The following is a 17,374-nucleotide window of genomic DNA, read 5'->3' as shown; positions in this document are numbered from 1 at the left end:
AACTCTTTCATCATCTTGTTGTTCAGATTCGTCCCATTGTCTGTAATGATCCGGTTAGGGACACCGTAGCGGCAGATAATATGATTCTTGATAAATTTGACCACCACTTGCTTGGTTACATTAGCGTATGATGCTGCTTCAACCCACTTGGTGAAATAGTCAATAGCCACTAGAATGAAGCGGTGCCCGTTTGATGCTTTTGGTTCAATCCTTCCGATCATGTCAATGCCCCACATAGAGAAAGGCCAGGGAGACGAAAGAACATTGAGTGCAGTTGGCGGCACATGAATCTTATCGGCATAGATCTGACACTTATGACATTTTCTGGCGTGCTTGTAACAATCAGCTTCCATCGTTAACCAGTAATAACCCGCTCTCAATAACTTATTAGCCATTGTGTGCCCGCTAGAATGAGTTCCGAAGGAGCCTTCGTGTATTTCATGCATCAATAAATCTGCCTCGCGCTTGTCCACACATCTGAGTAACACCATGTCAAAGTTTCTTTTATACAAAACGTCCCCGTTCAGGAAGAAATTGCCAGACAGTCTTCTTAGTGTCTTCTTGTCTTTATTGGAAGCTCCGGGCGGATACTCTTGACTCTGAAGGAAACACTTGATATCATGGAACCATGGCTTATCATCAACAACTTCTTCAGTAGCAAATACATGAGCAGGTCTCTCAAGATGTCTGATACGGATCAATGGCACTTCATTCCAACGATTTACTTGGTACATGGAAGACAAGGTAGCTAGAGCATCTGCCATCTGGTTTTCATCACGAGGAATGTGGTGCAGCTCGACTTTGTTGAAGAAGGTCAATAATCGTCTTGCATAGTCTTTGTAGGGGACCAAGCCAGGGTGGCGAGTCTCCCATTCTCCTGTGATTTGATTGATTACGAGGGCTGAGTCACCATAAATGTCGAGGATCTTGATTCTCAGATCAATAGCTTCTTCGAGACCCATGATGCATGCTTCGTACTCTGCCATATTGTTTGTACAGTCAAATGTCAGCCTGGCAGTGAAGGGGATATGTGCACCTTTAGGAGTAATGATGATTGCCCCAATTCCGCTACCATACACATTAACAGCTCCGTCAAATATGAGACCCCATCTTGATTCAGGATCTGGATCCTCTCCGAATAACGGTTCATCACAATCTTTCATTTTCAGATACATGATCTCTTCATCAGGAAAGTCAAACTTGATAGGCTGATAATCCTCAACTGGTTGGTGAGCTAAATGATCTGCAATGATACTCCCTTTGATTGCTTTCTGGGTACGATACTCGATGTCATATTCAGATAACAACATCTGCCACCGGGCGATTCTTCCTGTTACTGCAGCCTTCTCGAAGATGTACTTGATCGGATCCATTTTAGAAATCAACCAAGTAGTATGATTAATCATATAGTGACGAAGGCGTTTGGCAGCCCAAGCTAGAGCACAACATGTCTTTTCAAGCATGGAATATCGAGACTCACAATCAGTAAACTTCTTGCTTAAGTAATAAATAGCGTGCTCCTTTCTTCCAGTTTCATCTTGTTGCCCGAGTACACAACCCATAGAATCTTCTAACACAGTCAGGTACATGATCAGAGGTCTTCCTTCAACAGGAGGGATAAGGATTGGAGGTTCTAGCAAATATTCTTTGATGCTGTCAAAGGCTTTCTGGCACTCTTATGTCCACACAATACCTTGCTCTTTGCGGAGTAGCTTGAATATCGGTCCACATGTTGCAGTCATATGAGAAATAAAACGGGAAATGTAGTTCAGTCGTCCGAGAAACCCTCTTACTTGTTTTTCTGTTTGCGGAGCGGGCATCTCTCTGATAGCTCTGACCTTATCGGGATCTACTTCAATACCTTTCTGGCTGACAATGAAGCCCAAAAGCTTTCCGGATCTGACACCAAAGGTGCACTTGTTAGGATTCATACGGAGTCGATACTTTCTCAGTCGTTGGAACATCTTCAGCAGATGCTCGACATGCTCATCTTCAGTACCTGACTTGACAATCATATCATCCACATAAACCTCAATCTCTTTGTGTATCATGTCGTGGAAAAGAGTAGTCATACCTCTCTGATAAGTAGCCCCTGCGTTTATTAACCCAAACGGCATTACTCTGTAACAAAAAGTGCCCCAAGGGGTAATGAAAGATGTCTTCTCTCTATCTTCTGGTGCCATTTTGATCTGATTGTAACCGGAGAAACCATCCATGAAGGAGAAAACTTTGGACTTTGCAGTGTTGTCAACTAATACATCAATGTGAGGTAGTGGAAAATCATCTTTGGGACTAGCTTTGTTCAAATCACGGTAATCAACACACATTCTGACTTTACCATCCTTCTTCGGAACAGGCACAATGTTGGCAAGCCACTCTGGGTATTCTGATGTGACAAGGAAACCTGCATCAATCTGTTTCTGTACTTCTTCTTTAATCTTGAGGGCCATATCAGGACGGGCTCTTCTCAACTTCTGCTTGACTGGTGGACATTCGGGCTTCAATGGCAGACGGTGCACCACAATATCAGTATCCAGGCATGGCATGTCTTTGTACGACCAAGCAAATATATCAACATATTCTCTGAGAAGTTCTATCACTCGCTTCTTGACACTTGCTTCAAGTGATGCCCCAATCTTGACCTCTTTCTTGTCTTCTTCAGTACCCAAGTTGATGACCTCTATTGCTTCCCCATAAGGCTGAATGGCTCTTCTTTCTCGTTCAAGTAGCCGAGAGATTTCGTCGGGAATCTCTTCATTCTCTTCCTCTTCCGCCTCATACACAGGGGATTCAAAGTTGGGAGAGATCATAGGGGTATGTTGTTCAAAGGGTTCATTGATGTTTAATCTGCACATATGATTGATGATTTTAGAAAATAAGTAAATGCAGATTTTCGAAGGTGATCATATTTTTTTGGTTTTTTGTATTACCATTTTTCAGAAAAAAGCACAAAAGAAAAAATAAAACAAAAGTCGGGAACAAAACGACATTTTTATTTAATTGATGATAATTTTTTTTTGAAGCAAATGGCCCTTGATAGATTCACTTTCGCTTGGGGCGAGGCGAAAGGATTTTTTTGAAAAAACATAAAACGAACAAATGCATTACTTAGACAAGTGAGCAACAAAAGGAACGTCTACAGCAACCCAATTGTGGCTAGTCCCTCCGTGAGTGACAAAACTTTGTGGTATCCCCTCAGAGCTGTCTTCTATGATAGCATTGGCTTCTGACAGGGCATTGATAAAGCCAGCGCTGTGGAAAGTACCTCTTGTCGGCACGACGACGTTCCAGGGCAAATCAGTTGATGGGGAGAAACCCAGTCCTTCTCGGCGCTTGTTCTCTGGCAATTCTACTAACTTTCCCCAACTTGAAGACCCTCCAGCTTGTATCACATTCTGAGCATCTTTTAGAGAGGAAATAGATGCCCCACTCTTCTTGGTATTCTCTTCTTCCATAGCAAGTCCCTGGAATGATGTCCCCTCAACACTGTCAGCCCCGATGAAAGAGAAAGACGACAAATGGCTCACTAGCAAAGCTTCCTCACCATTCACAGTTACTAGTTTTCCATTCTGCACAAATTTTAACTTCTGATGCAATGTGGAGGTTACTGCCCCAGCTTCATGAATCCAGGGTCGGCCCAACAGACAACTGTACGATGCTTGGATGTCCATCACTTGAAAGGTAATTTGGAAAACATGTGGACCAATTGTAATAGGCAGATCCACCACCCCATGAACATTCTTCCTTGAACCGTCGAAAGCTTTCACCATTACATCACTCCGTCTCAAAGGTGTACCCTTGTAAGAAAGTTGATCATAAGTTGTTTTGGCCATTACGTTTAAGGACGACCCAGTATCTACTAGCACATTTGACAGAGCATCTGTCTTGCAGTTCACAGATATATGGAGAGCCATATTATGGTTCCTTCCTTCTTTCGAAAGCTCTTCATCACTGAAACTCAGATTGTTGCATGCAGTGATGTTCCCCACTATTCCTCCAAATTGACCAACAGTCACATCGTAGTCCACAAAAGCTTGTTCCAGGACCTTCATTAGAGCCTCCTTATGAGCATCAGAATTCAACAGTAGAGACATTATGGATATCTTTGATGGGGTCTGCATCAATTGATCAACCACTTTATACTCACTCTTCTTGATTAGCTTAAGAATCTCATCAATCTCAGAATTTGCATTGGTCCCACTAGACTGACCAATATCTTTGACTGCACTGGGATCTTTAGCTTGGGTCTCCTCGATTACCGGAGCACTAGCTTTCTTTGGGGGCACCACAGGAACAATACGCCCATTCCTTAGCACTCTACTGACTTCAGCGACATTTCCTACAGACGGCAAAGGTGGTATCGGAACTTCACGACCATCCTCTATCATAGTGGCATTGTACTTATAAGGAATGGCTTTCTCAGAGGCATAAGGCATCGGCCCAGGCAAACAGATCACTAAAGGAGCAGCAACTGACTTCCGACTGTCGTAGAATATCTCCAAAGGCTCCTCCGACGTTATAACACATACATCATCACACTTTCTTTCAACAACAAGTTCTCCTTGGTCTAAAAGTCCTTGGATATCATCTTTTACTTTCTGACAACCTTGAGGATCTAGAAGACACACTTCACAGGCGGCATGATCATGTTCAAAGAGAGACGCTTGACACATCTTGGCATGTATAGGGACCAAAGGTGTCTGGATGTGTTGGACGTTCAGGATGAAATGAGTCTTCTGGCAATCTTCGACCATGTTGACAGTTGCGGCACCATGGTTTGGCAACGGATTGGTTCGAACATTTGGTGCTGAGTCTGTAAAGGTTATCTTTTTTTCATTGATTAGCCTCTGAACTGCATTCTTCATGGCATAACAATCTTCAATACTATGACCTGGGGACCCTTGATGGAAAGCACAAGTCTGGTTAGGTTTATACCATGCTGGCGGTTTCTCTGGCACTGGAAGAGGTGCTCTAAGTTGAATCAAATTTTTACTGAGCAACCCTGGGAGTAACTCTGCATATGTCACGGGAATTGGGTCAATTTGCAATTTGGCATTCTGTGGTCGAGGCTGTTGTTGTTGATATGGTCGTTGTGGGTATTGTTGGTATGGTTGTTGGGGATATTGTAGGAATTGTTGTTGTTGAGGATATGGTTGTGGATGATGGTATTGTTGGGGATATGGTTGTTGAAGATATGGTTGTTGAGGATATGGTTGAGGATGTTGTTGAGGGTGTTGTGGTTGATGATATTGTTGGAATTGGAGTTGGCTATTTGGTGGTTGGATGGTATTGGCAGCAGGTGTGATGGCAGCAACGTGTTGGTAGGGTAAATAATTTAATTGAGGCCTCCCATGAGCCACCATACTAACCTCTTGTTCTTTCTTTTTCGGGAGGTGGTTCCCAGACTTCTTGGTTCCACTTGCAGATGTCCCTTCTTTTACTAAACGTCCTTCTCGGACTCCTTCTTCCAACCGTACACCCGTAGCAACCATCTCAGCAAAGTTATTGGGAGTACTTCCGACCATGTTTACATAATAGAACTGACTGAGAGTTTTTAAGAAGAGCTTGGTCATCTCCTTCTCTTCTACGCGCAGGCTGACTTGGGCAGCAGCATCTCTCCATCGCTGGGCATACTCTTTGAATGTTTCCTTGTCCCCTTGAGTCATAGCCTGGAGATCACTTCGGTCTGGGGCCATATCCACATTGTAACTGTATTGTTCCACGAAAGCATCACACAGGTCACGGAAGGTTTGAATCTTTGTTTTGTCCAGGTTCATGTACCACTTTGAGGCAGGACTAGCCAAACTTTCTTGGAAGAAATAGATAAGGACTTTGTCATCTTTGGCATAGGCAGACATCCTTCTCACATACATTGTTAGATGCTCCTCAGGACAGGAGTTCCCTTTATACTTCTCGAAATCTGGTACCTTGAACTTGTGAGGTACTTGGACGTCCGGCACTAAACAGAGATCGTAAGCAGTCTTCCCAAACATCTTCCTTCCATGGAGAGCTCTCATCTCTCGTTGCATTTCATCGTATTTTTCTTGCAAGTCATTCACTTTGTCATAGTTCTCCATGTTCCCTGAATGGTATATGGGTTCTTCATCTTGTGGAATGGTATGCATCACCGGAGCCGAATAGGTCATAGCGGCTGGAGGAGCTCCTACCAGAGGTGGAGGAACATGAGTTGCACTTTGACGAGTAGGCATCGGAACTTCGGTCATGATAGGGCAGAATACTTCACTGAGGCAAACTGGCACACCCCAAGAACGACCTTCTAGCATAGAACTTGAAACTTCACACACAATGGGACGGAGTATTTCGCCGGCAGTGAAAGGCGAGAACCGAGGCGCAGAACGTTGCGGAGCAGAGTGTATCGGAGTATCTGCACATATTGTCCATCCAGGGGTAGAGGCGGTAGCAGAGGCGGATGTTTCGGCCTGAGTTCTGACTGGAGGAGGTGGCGGTGGTGCTTGTGCCTGAGCTTGTGCTAGTGCTTGAGCTTGTGATTGAGCCAGTGCTTGAGCTTGAGCTTGTGCTTGAGCTAGTGCTTGAGCTTGCGCTTCAGCTTGTGCTTGAGCTCGAACCTGTGCTTCCGCCATTGTCTTCATCACTTCAGCCATTTCGTCCATCTTAGTCTGCATGGTTGTTATTTCTCCACGGAGCACTTGGTTTTCTTGTTCGAGAAAATCCATCTTCTTTTTCACGTTTGCTCGAGTGTAGATAGTGCGGGTAGGCTTGTAGAGGATACGTGGGGCCACCTTTTGAAACGAGCTGACCTTTTTCTGGAAAAGAAAATTTGTGTGAGACTTTGGATTTGAGACTGTGAAATGCAAAATGATGCATGATGTTATGCAAAAATAGACATTTTTTTTTATCGAAGGACTTATAAAAGCAAATTTGTAAACATCATAACTGAAAATTTATTGAATAATTAAAGTACTAAAATAATTCCCTTTTAACAAAACTGAGCCAAGGGATAGACTCCAAAGTACATCACAAAAAAGCTAGGAAATAACATAAAGTGGTGAAACAACTAAAATACTCTCGAACTCCTATAGCAGACTACTCTTCGAAATCTGGATGTGGACCGTCAAACAAATCCATGGAATCCATGCGCTGCTTCTTAGTGATATGCTTTTTAAGCAGCCTGTCCTTCTCCTGGAGTAGATCATTTCTCTTGATCATCTGTTGCCCTAATTTGAGAATCACACTTTCCTGCTTCCGTATTTCTTCATTCTTATCTTCTATCATGAGCATAGCCTCGTCATATTTCCTTTTCCAAGTGGCAATTTCTCGGTCTTTATCAGCCAATCGTTCTTGGTGCTCTCCCAGAGTTTTAGAGGGTAAAGGTAATGATGAAGATGGAATTGTTGCGGATACGAGCCTCGGTACCGTGTAAGGCATCTGATTCTGGATAGCTTTACTGATGACCCACTGAGTGTAAGATCCATGCAGAAAATTGTCCCTTTTTCCCAGTTGGTTCCTGCTAAGTCTGTGAATACTCCGCCAAGCTTGCACAAATTCCTCCCTTTTACCCAGGTGATTACCGTCATTGCAGTAGAACTCATTGGTTAAAGCAAGGTTACTTGGTTGTGTCTTCATCGGGTATCCCAATTGATGTCGGGCAAGGACGGGATTGTAGCTAATTCCTCCCTCCATACCAATGAGAGGTACATTGGGATAGTCACCACATCTGATAATGACTGTCCCATCATCCCAGGTTGGATGGTACCAAACTATATCAGCTGTTGTCAAGGCCATGATTTTTTTAGACCAGGGAGTACCTTCAAGGTTGGTTATGAAAGAGCGGGGTTGAGGTAGATGAGAGATGAACCATTTGTAGAGTAAAGGTGCACAACAAAGGATAGCTCCACGAGTTGCAAGAGTTCGATCATGGATGGAATGGTAGGTGTTTGCTAGAAGAGTAGGGACGGGGTTTTTGGTAAGAAAAACTTGGATGGCACGGATGTCAACAAAATTAGGAATGTTCGGGAAAAGCACAAGACCATAGATAAGTAAGGCTAAGACAGAGTAAAAGGCATGGTTGGCACCAGACTGTTCAAAAATGGAAGCCTGATCGTAGAGGAAATCGGTGGAGAAACCTGAGGGACCCCCTTTGGTTTGGACAATAAGATTATCTCTTACGATGGAGGCTTCAAGATGGAGGGCTTTAGCAATGGTTGTGGCTTTGGGATTGGGTTCAAGGCCGCTGAAAGGTACTTTGTTAAGCACGGTTATACCTATCAAATGAGAGTACTCTTCTAGTGTAGGGACAAGCTGATAGTTTGGGAAAGTAAAACAGTGACAATGACGGTCATAAAATTGAACCAAAGTCTCCAAGACGCCTTTTGTAACATCTACCTTGAGGATATCCAGCAGTTTCCCATGAAGTTCGCGAAAATCATCCTGGCTAGCTACCTTCCTCCCTAGCTCCCTTAATTTAGCCACATCTGGCTTCTGGAAAGTATACTTCCTAGTGTTTCTTGTAGGAATTTCCATCTATGATGTTTACAAAAGAAAAAAGTTCATATAAGTCCTTCGATATTTTGATGATGAAAAAGAAGGTTTTATGAATGAATGCATGTATGCATGAATATGTTACACAAACGGTGAAAACACAGTGAGGTTAGGCCCATAATGATGGAGTCAAGGGAAAAAAAGCCATTGGTGAGGACTATGGTTTTCAAATGTACCTGTATCACGGGTTCTACCAAGTTCCCAGAGTTATCAACCACTTCCGAACACTATCAGGTTACGGAAATACTTCCGTTCCAATAATATTCGTAAGAAAGTCTCGTCTGAGTGTGGTATCGCGTGTCAACTAAACCAAGATTACTCATGATTAGCCACCGCACCACGTCCTAAAAGGCCAAGAGGGGTTAAAGGTAACTAAAGGTCCTCAACTTTCGACAGACACTTGAAAATAACATGTCAAACACGAATACTCATGCCAACATAGTATACTTCCAAGATTCCTAAGTTGAGTGGGGTTATCACATGTGTCACAAACCAAAATTCACTCTTGGCAAGGCACTATGATTATACCACCGTCCTATCTTAAATTTCTCTCAAGTCCGGGTGTAGGACTTATCTCACCACTCACGTTAGAAAGGAGAAAGAAGAAGGATGAACAGATATACACGTATTTCCATCTTTTATTTTTGTTTTTCAAAGCAAGTTATAGCACAATAGTTAAATAAGACCAAGTTAGGCTCAACCCTCTTAGGGCCTCCCCAGTGAAGTCGCCATTTCTGTCGCGTCATTTTTCGGAGGTCAAGGCTATTTGATTAGCTTTTGACTCACTATTTTATTTCACGACTTTGAAAAAAATTATTTAAATTGGGGGTCCGGGGGTTGGTTACATAAAGGGAAGGTGTTAGCACCCTTTATGTCCGTAGTACTCTACGGGAACCTTTTAGTTTTATTTAAATAATGTGCTATAACTTGCTTATTTTGAAAAAAAAAAAAGAATTTTAAGTGATTAAAAACAGGAGGACCTAATTATCTACATTTTATTGATTTGGAAGGACAAAGTCCTCTGCCTACGTACCCGTGAGGGATCAAAACCTCGTAGTTCGGGGTTAAAAAACTAACGTTTGATTGGTTGTGTGTTTTTTTTATTAGTTTGAAAAAAAAAGTTTTAAAATAAAAGAAAGCCAAAATGGCAAATGATATTTGTTTGTATTTTTTAATATTGAAAGAAAATTACTCAAAGTAGAATTAAATTGATTGAAATTTGATTAAGGAAAGAAAATAAAAAAGACGTCACTTGATTTAAGATCAAGGTTTATTTTAAAAAAAATATTTTTGTGTGGGTTTTGTTGTTTTTTGAATGATAAACTAACGGAGCATAAAATATAAACACGTAGGTACCTTATAGTAGCGTTGGACCACCACAAGGACCATTAACCTAATCTAGCAAGAGATATAGAGGCATACACACACGCACGCACACATGCACCTAAACTATTACAAAAAAGCCTAGTTACATTCTACGGTCTGCGAGGAAAATAAATAAATTACATTTGAACCTATTTTTTACATTCTAAATTATGTGCAATAAAGAAATAAATAAATTACATGAAGGCCTATTTATACATCCTAATTTCGTGCAATAAAATAAACTATAAAAGATGTGAAATGATGAAGCTAAAAATGCATGAATGATTACATTAAAACCTATCATACAGACTAAATTCATTTGCAAAATAAATACAAAAAAAACGAAAAGTAAATGAATAAAAGCAGAGTAATTTGGTAAACCTAAACTAATAGAATGAGTATGAAATAAATAAAATGCAAGGTAAATCAAACATACGTGTAGGAGTGAATAAAATGAACTAAATGCAGGGAAGGTGGGGTGCAAGAGTGTTCAGGGACGTACGGAATAATAAAAAGGGAATTGGGCTCACAGAACTGCAGAGGCGCGCGTTGGGCCTATGTGGGCTTAGGGGAAATGGTTCTGAGCCTTTTGATCAAGAATCAATGGCTGATGGCGCGAGTGTGCACCTTAGGAGGGTAGGCGCGTGTGCACAGGAACGAGTGGTCCTATAAATAAGCAGTAGGCAGAATTTTCATTCATTTTGGCATTGCTTTCTCTCTCTTCTTCCTATGCTCTCTCCTTTCTCTGTTACTCGTCTTCTTCTCCGACGAGATGGGGTGGCCGGAGCTTGTTGCAGGCGGCGGTTAGCCGCCATGGGTGGCGGCGCCGCCGCACCGGACTCAAAAAAAAAGTCCTTTTTTTTTTAAAAAAAAAATTATTCTTTTTCCTATGTTTTCTACTCTCCCCTATCCAATTCCGACCTTAAGAGATCCAAATAACAGGTTGTCAAGCCTAGATCTAAACTAAGCAGAACGAAAGGAAAATGAAATACTACCTTTGAAGCTTTGATTTGTTTTCGTCTTTGTCGTCTTTGATACGAACGTGACGTGGTTGATTGCAGTTGTGAGGTCTAACGTTTTGGCCGTGAATGTCCTCTTCGGTTCTGGATCGGCTCCGACGTCGTGGATGTTGTTGCGATCTGGAAATCGTATATGTGTTGTGGTTCGGACTACTCCGTACGATTCTGGCTTCTTCTCTGTCCTTGCTGTTTCGTCCCCCTGCCTTTTTTTTTCGACTCTGTGTAGGTTTATTATTTATAGTGCTGCTTGGGACTAGGGTTTGTTACTGAGGACGCAAAACTTGTGCTTGGATTAGGATGAGACTAGCGCGCCTCTGTTCCTAAGTTTGGGGCGCGGATGAATTTGGAAAAGGATTGTGTGAAGGTGAGAAAAACACAAGAAGGGGGGTTGAATTGTGTTTTGAAAAATTCTTCGTTTCTCCTAAAAGCTGAACACACTGATCAGAAGCTAGGTGAGACAGCTTCTGAAGTGATAATCAGAATCTAAATGCAGCGGAATAAAACAAAGAGAGAGAAGAAGAACGACACAAAGCAATTATACTGGTTCCTTCCACAATCCGGATGTAGTCCAGTCCCCCTTGCACTTCCAAGGAGATTTCACTATGAGTAATATCTGATTACAAATGCTCAAGCACACAAGCAAGAGACTTCCTTTGCTCAAGCACACAAGCTAGAGACTTCCTTTGCTCAAGAACACAATCAAGAGACTTGCTGCTCAAGCACAACTGCAAGAGACTTCCTAACTAAACAAAATTACACAGAAAATTGTTTAAGGTTGAACACTTGATATACAATCAGAGGTGCTCACAATACAAATCAGATACAGACTCAATGAACTTAAGAATTTCTAAGATATGACTTTGAGACACAGAAATTCTAAGTGAATGCAGAACAATTTCAGCAGAGGTTTGGTACTTGTGAAAATCTTGTGAGTCTTTCGTTTAGCGTTCTTGCATTACCAAAACTCTAATTCTTCACTCCTTTATATAGAGGTGTGAAAGAGACGTTGTGAAATTGCCAGCACACCAAAGAGTCGTTAGTGAAGCTTGATCTTTCACCAATGATCTTTTGCCTGATTTGGTTGTTGTCCTATGAAGAACCAATTTGAAATCCATTCCTTATCCAAAGGAACATATATGCAGGCGAGACCGTATTCTGGAGCTGTTTTCTTGTCTTGAAGCGTGGACACAAAACAGAGTAGTGGAGAACGTGGTTGTATAATTCGTACAAAGTACAATGTCAACGCTTTCGTCCAAAATGCAAGCACAAGCCTTCAAACACCTTTGAAATGACCGTTGCAAAATTCCACTAATCCTTTGTTTGTGTTTTCGAATCCAATGGACAGCTTTTGCATTGATATTCTTCAATTCTTGAATCTTTTGCAAATCCAGTTGAGATTCAGCTTCTGGTGAAATAGCTTCTGATGAGGCAGCTTCTGATGATGCAGCTTCTGATGAAGTGACTTCTGCAGCTTCTGATGGTGCAACTTCTGATGATGTGGCTTCTGGACCTCTTGTCTTCAGAAGCATTATTCTTCAGGAGCAGCTTTACTTCAGGAGCGGTATTTCTTCAGGAGCAGCTTGACTTCAGGAGCGCTTTGCCTTCAGAATCATCTAAGCTTCATTTTCTTTTTCTCTTTATTTGCTCATTCAGAACCAATGATGATGTAACTTTATAATTATGGTCCTGTACACTTGAACAAATATTAGCTAGTCCAATTTACAATTTTTAATACCTTGTTATCATCAAAACTCTTTAAGGTTCATTGTTAAACACATTTTGTTCCAACAATCTCCCCCTTTTTGATGATGACAAACAAAAGTATTTAAAATTGATCAATTGTTGTTAATCTAATTAACAAGTTGACTTTGGGGTTCTGAGGTTTGTAAGCTCAGAATCTGAGGTTTGTAAGCTCAAACTCCCCCTGAGTCTGATAGTATTTAAGGTGAGGTTTGTAAGCTCCCCCTAAGTTCTATCCAGGTTAATTAAATTCATTTTTCGCACAATAAAGAATATCAGAGCTTAAAAACAAAATTGAATCATTGAAAGAATTAACTTATAGATAAGAAGAATGGTTCAATTAATTTTACTTGAATTTTGATACTCCTTCGTTCGTTCATAACTTATACCAATAAGGTAAAAAAAAATGATAGAAGTTTTTCAAAAAATTTCAAATGCCATTAATGGGGCTCAGAGCCTTTAAATACTTGTCACATATACTCCCCCTTTTGTCATTACCAAAAAAAATAAAAAAAAAAACATAAAAGACAAAAAGATATGAGAACAACTCAAACATGAGAGAGTATAATTGGAAATTAACTAAATAAATCAGAGCAAAGTATATGAACATGAATATTCAATTTTCAGAAGCAGCTAAACAGTCAGAATCAGTAAGCATTCAGAAGCAGAGAGAGAATTAAAGCAGGATGGTTTCAGAAGCAAGGACTAGGAATATTAAAACAAACAACAAACAAAAAGAAAAACACAAGGGTGTGCAACTAAGGGTTGGTTTGATGTTGTTTCTTCATCTCCTCCATTTCTTCAATCTTCTTCTGCAACAGTTCTTCAAGCTGTTGTTGCCTCTGGAGAAGAGCCTGTTCCCTTTCCTTAGCTTCTTGCTGCTGCTGTGCCATCTGTTTCTTCAGAAGATTACACAACCTTGCTTCTCTGGTCAAGTAGTCCGTTTCTGAGAAGAAAGGCTGGTTTGCCAGGAGCAGTGTAGAACTTCTTACTCTGAGACTCTGATTCAGATGCTCCATTAACTTCCTGACAGAAGCTTCCTTGCTTCTGATGCACTTAGCCCTTAAGCTTTCAATTAGCTCAGTTGCCCGGTTCTGAAGTGATGCCCAGGAGTCTTCATATGCACTTGTGAGATCAATTGTCCTTCGTTGATCCACAATATTATGCAATTGACTAAGGATTGTCAGAAGCTCAGAAGTAATATATCCAGATTCCAGGATGTTTGAGGGTGGTTGTTCAAGGATTTCAAGATCAGAATCACTGATTTCCAAATCTTGAACAGGGTTAGGAACTTGAATGGTAAAGTGTGTTTGTGTGTTTGAAGATGAAGGCTGGTCAGAGGCAATGTGAGTGGTAGAGGTTGAGGCTTGAACATTGACTAGAGAGATGTCAACATCCATGGGAGTTGGTTGTGGGGAGTGTTCAATTTCAGTTGGTGGTTGTTGTGGTGAAGTTGATGTTTGAGTGTTGAGTTTGGGGTCAATGGTAGCTGTTGGTGATTGTGGGGGTGTTGTGGGTTTATGTGGTTCTGGTGTTTGTTGATGGGGGTTTTCTGAAACAACGTTTTCAGAAGCAGCTGCTTCTGGAGTTGCTTCAGAGGCCTTTTCTGAGGTAAATTTGTCTATAGGTAACTCACCTGAGTAGTGGAGAGCAAGATTGTCTAAGACAGAAGTGTCTTCTATTTGTTCAGGTACTGATGGTGAAGAAGGTGAAATGGGGGTAGAGGTGACTGGAATCTGACATACCTTGACTGAAGAGCCAGCTACAGAAGTGGTATCACTAGGTGCTTTCAGAACCGCTTCTGAAGCTTTAACAGCCACTTCCTTGACTTCTTCAGACTTCTTCTTGAGAAATTCATCACAATTCTCCAGTCCTGAAGCCTTGAGCCTTTGATCCCTTTCCTGATTGTGCTGAGCTTCTTTCCTCTTTATCTCAGCTAGCATCTGAACAGCTTGCTCATCATCTTCTTTCTTCATATCAGAAGTCACTCTTTTCTCAGGAATAGAAGCAGCCCTTATTCTCTTCTTCTCCTGTAACTCTGATAACTTAAAAGCAGCAAATTCCTTAGCCATTCTGGCCTTGGCAGGAGTCAGCTCAACCATAGAGCTTTTTATATCAACAGGTGCCTTTTTCTTCTTCAGCTTGGGCTCAGCTTCCTCCTTTTCTATTTCATCCAAAGCTTCATCCAGTTTTTCCTTGTGATAAACTGTTTCAGCTTTCCCCCTCTTTCTTTTGACATCCTTCTTTTGCTTGCCCTTATCAGTAATTGCTTCTGATGCAGTGACACTCTTTACCTTCTTTACTTTAGCAGGAACAGCTTCCTCCTGAGTGCTTGCATCTTCTTCCAGGACATACTCAGCTACTGATTGAACTAGGAAATCAGAGTCACTTTCCTTAAAGATGGGAGGAAAGTCCCTGATTATCTCAGTTTCAGCAGTTGTCAACTCTAACCACTTTTCATCTTTAGGGGCTTCTTTGATGAACTTCATAGAGCATAAGCTCCTGCTACTGATAGTCCTTTCAGCAGTAGAGACTACGAAACATCTATCAGAAGCACTCCTTGTCCTTCTTAAGAACTCCAGCACCCTTCCTTGATAAAAGATTTCAGACAGCAATCTTCCATAGGGTACTTGTTTTCTTCCTCTGATAGTGCTTTCATTTATGGCCCAGCAGAGATGATCCATTACATATCTTGGGAAGTTTATCTTTTCCAGAATAGCCATGAAGTAAATTGCTAGCTTCTGTTGATTGTTAGGTTGGTCAGATCCTCCTGCTCTTTGAAAGAAGCAATCATTACTGAATTTCACCAACATCCTGTTGTGAATCTCCATTTCAGAAGGCTTTGCATCTTTCTTCCCACCCAAAAGAGTGTTGTAGTAACCTTGTAGCAGGACATCTTCCTTCCTGACTATTTCTTGGAATCTTCCCTCTGCATCCATCCTACAAGCTTTAGCTATAATGTCCTCAGTGATGGTTATAGGAATGCCCATCACTTCAGACCTTATTTCTAAGCTATCAAATGATGTAGGATTCATATCCATGATCATTTTCCCTTTCTTTGACCCAGCTTGTTTGCTTACGACTTTTGCAGACTTTTCATTGTACACTTCAGCTTTTAACCAAAAGTCCTTGACCAAGTTCACATATGTTGGCCCATTTAGCATCTTGAAATACTCAGACAGCATCTGAGTCTCTATCAATCCTTCCATGTTTACTTCATACTTCTTGAGTGAAGCAAAATCCACCGGTGACTCTACTTGAACTACTAAGGATTCCCATGGAATATCCATAGTCTTCTCTTTGTAGATGGACCCAGATTCTGATACGCTTTGCTTGTTTGATGTAGATTCTGAGACTTTTTGTTGCGAGCTTGATGATGCCATTTGATGATTGACGAAGATTTGAAGAAGATGAAGATTTTAGGGTTCTAAGTTTTGAGAGAATGCGCTTACTTCGCAAGAGGTTTGAGAGCAAATGTGTTTGTTGTGAGTGAGTAGTGTGTGAATTGTCAAAGTGTTAAAAGTAAAACGATTGCAATTCAAAAGAGACAAACAAACATAACATTAATGACAAAAATTGGGGGCGCGTGAAAAGTACTTTCAAAGCTATTAAATCATCATTGCCCTTTTAGTTATACACCAACACATACAAGCCACGTAAGAAGTTCACAGAGTGACTACCAAGTTAGTGGGCCAGAAGTTACTTTTTAAAAGGTAACTTCCAACGTTTCCACTAATTCAACTATTCAGAAGCAACAAATCCAGCTTCTGGACTTCAGATGCTGACGTCATCATCAGAAGCGAGTTTTCCTCAGAACCTCAATAAAGAGCTTCTGATGGACTACCGCTTCTGAACTAACTTCAGAACCTAAAATCCTATTCAGGAGCAAGCAAGCATTTAATCAGATACAAAGTGCATGTTCAAATTTTTCTTTATAAAATCAAATCTTTCAACAGTTAAAGGCTTAGTAAATATATCAGCCCATTGATTTTCAGTATCAATGAATTGTATATCTAAAATTCCTTTTTGAACATAATCTCTGATAAAATGGTGTTTGATTTCAATGTGCTTCGCTCTTGAATGCAAAATTGGATTTTTAGACAAACAAATAGCAGCAGTATTATCACAATAAATGGGAATACTGTTAGCAGTCATCTGATAATCTTCCAACTGATGTTTCATCCAGAGTAGTTGTGTACAACAACTTGCAGCTGAAATGTATTCTGCTTCTGCTGTAGACATAGCAATAGTTGTTTGTCTTTTGCTAGCCCAGGATATAAGATTATCACCCAGAAATTGACAGTTGCCACTGGTTGACTTTCTTTCAATCCTATCACCAGCATAATCAGCATCACAGAATCCAATTAGCTTATAATCTAAGGATTTCCTATAAAGGAGTCCAAGATTAGTTGTTCCTTTCAAATACCTGAAGATTCTCTTGGCAGAAGTCATATGAGATTCTCTAGGATCTGATTGGAATCTTGCACACAAGCATACACTGAATAAAATATCTGGCCTAGATGCAGTGAGGTATAACAAAGAACCAATCATACCTCTATACAGCTTCTGATCAACTTTAGCTCCTTCATCTTCTTTGCTTAAGTTGCACGTGGGGTGCATTGGAGTGTTCATCACTTTACAATCTTCAAGTTTGAACTTCTTCAGAAGCTCCTTTGTGTACTTTGATTGATGAACATAGACTCCATCTTTGCATTGATTGATTTGAATGC

At 41.0% G+C, this 17,374-nt stretch overlaps 2 protein-coding genes across 2 annotated transcripts; both read right to left on the bottom strand.

The window, feature by feature from the left end:
• Positions 1-1,676: 1,676 nt before the first annotated feature.
• On the bottom strand, positions 1,677-6,179 carry LOC146905248 (uncharacterized). The gene is made up of 3 exons (XM_085728495.1): positions 5,246-6,179; positions 3,109-5,113; positions 1,677-2,847 (listed from the first exon to the last, which is right to left on the bottom strand). The coding sequence occupies exons 1-3, from the start codon at positions 6,144-6,146 to the stop codon at positions 1,677-1,679; spliced, it is 4,077 nt and encodes a 1,358-aa protein (XP_085584621.1). The 5' UTR covers positions 6,147-6,179.
• Positions 6,180-7,065: 886 nt separating this feature from the next.
• Positions 7,066-14,746, bottom strand: LOC146905247 (uncharacterized). The gene is made up of 2 exons (XM_085728494.1): positions 14,525-14,746; positions 7,066-8,502 (listed from the first exon to the last, which is right to left on the bottom strand). Exons 1-2 carry the CDS (start codon positions 14,744-14,746, stop codon positions 7,066-7,068), a joined length of 1,659 nt encoding a protein of 552 aa, XP_085584620.1.
• Between the last annotated feature and the right edge of the window lie 2,628 nt (positions 14,747-17,374).

Source organism: Medicago sativa, chromosome 7 (genome assembly GCF_051527215.1).
Source record: "Medicago sativa cultivar Bolivia chromosome 7, Bolivia_mono, whole genome shotgun sequence".
NCBI lineage: Eukaryota > Viridiplantae > Streptophyta > Magnoliopsida > Fabales > Fabaceae > Medicago > Medicago sativa.
Note: the sequence above shows the minus strand (reverse complement) of the source record. Positions and strands in the feature narration are given on the sequence as shown.

Coding starts and splice junctions, on each gene's coding strand:
- LOC146905248 (XM_085728495.1), bottom strand. CDS start 6,146: ATGACCTATTCGGCTCCGGTGATGCATACCATTCCACAAGATGAAGAA. Junction 5,114..5,245: donor ACTCCAATTCCAACAATATC/ATCAACCACAAC, acceptor AATATCCCCAAC/AACCATACCAACAATACCCA. Junction 2,848..3,108: donor TTTGTTGCTCACTTGTCTAA/GTAATGCATTTG, acceptor TCATATGTGCAG/ATTAAACATCAATGAACCCT.
- LOC146905247 (XM_085728494.1), bottom strand. CDS start 14,746: ATGGTTGAGCTGACTCCTGCCAAGGCCAGAATGGCTAAGGAATTTGCT. Junction 8,503..14,524: donor AAAGGGATCAAAGGCTCAAG/GCTTCAGGACTG, acceptor TAAACATCATAG/ATGGAAATTCCTACAAGAAA.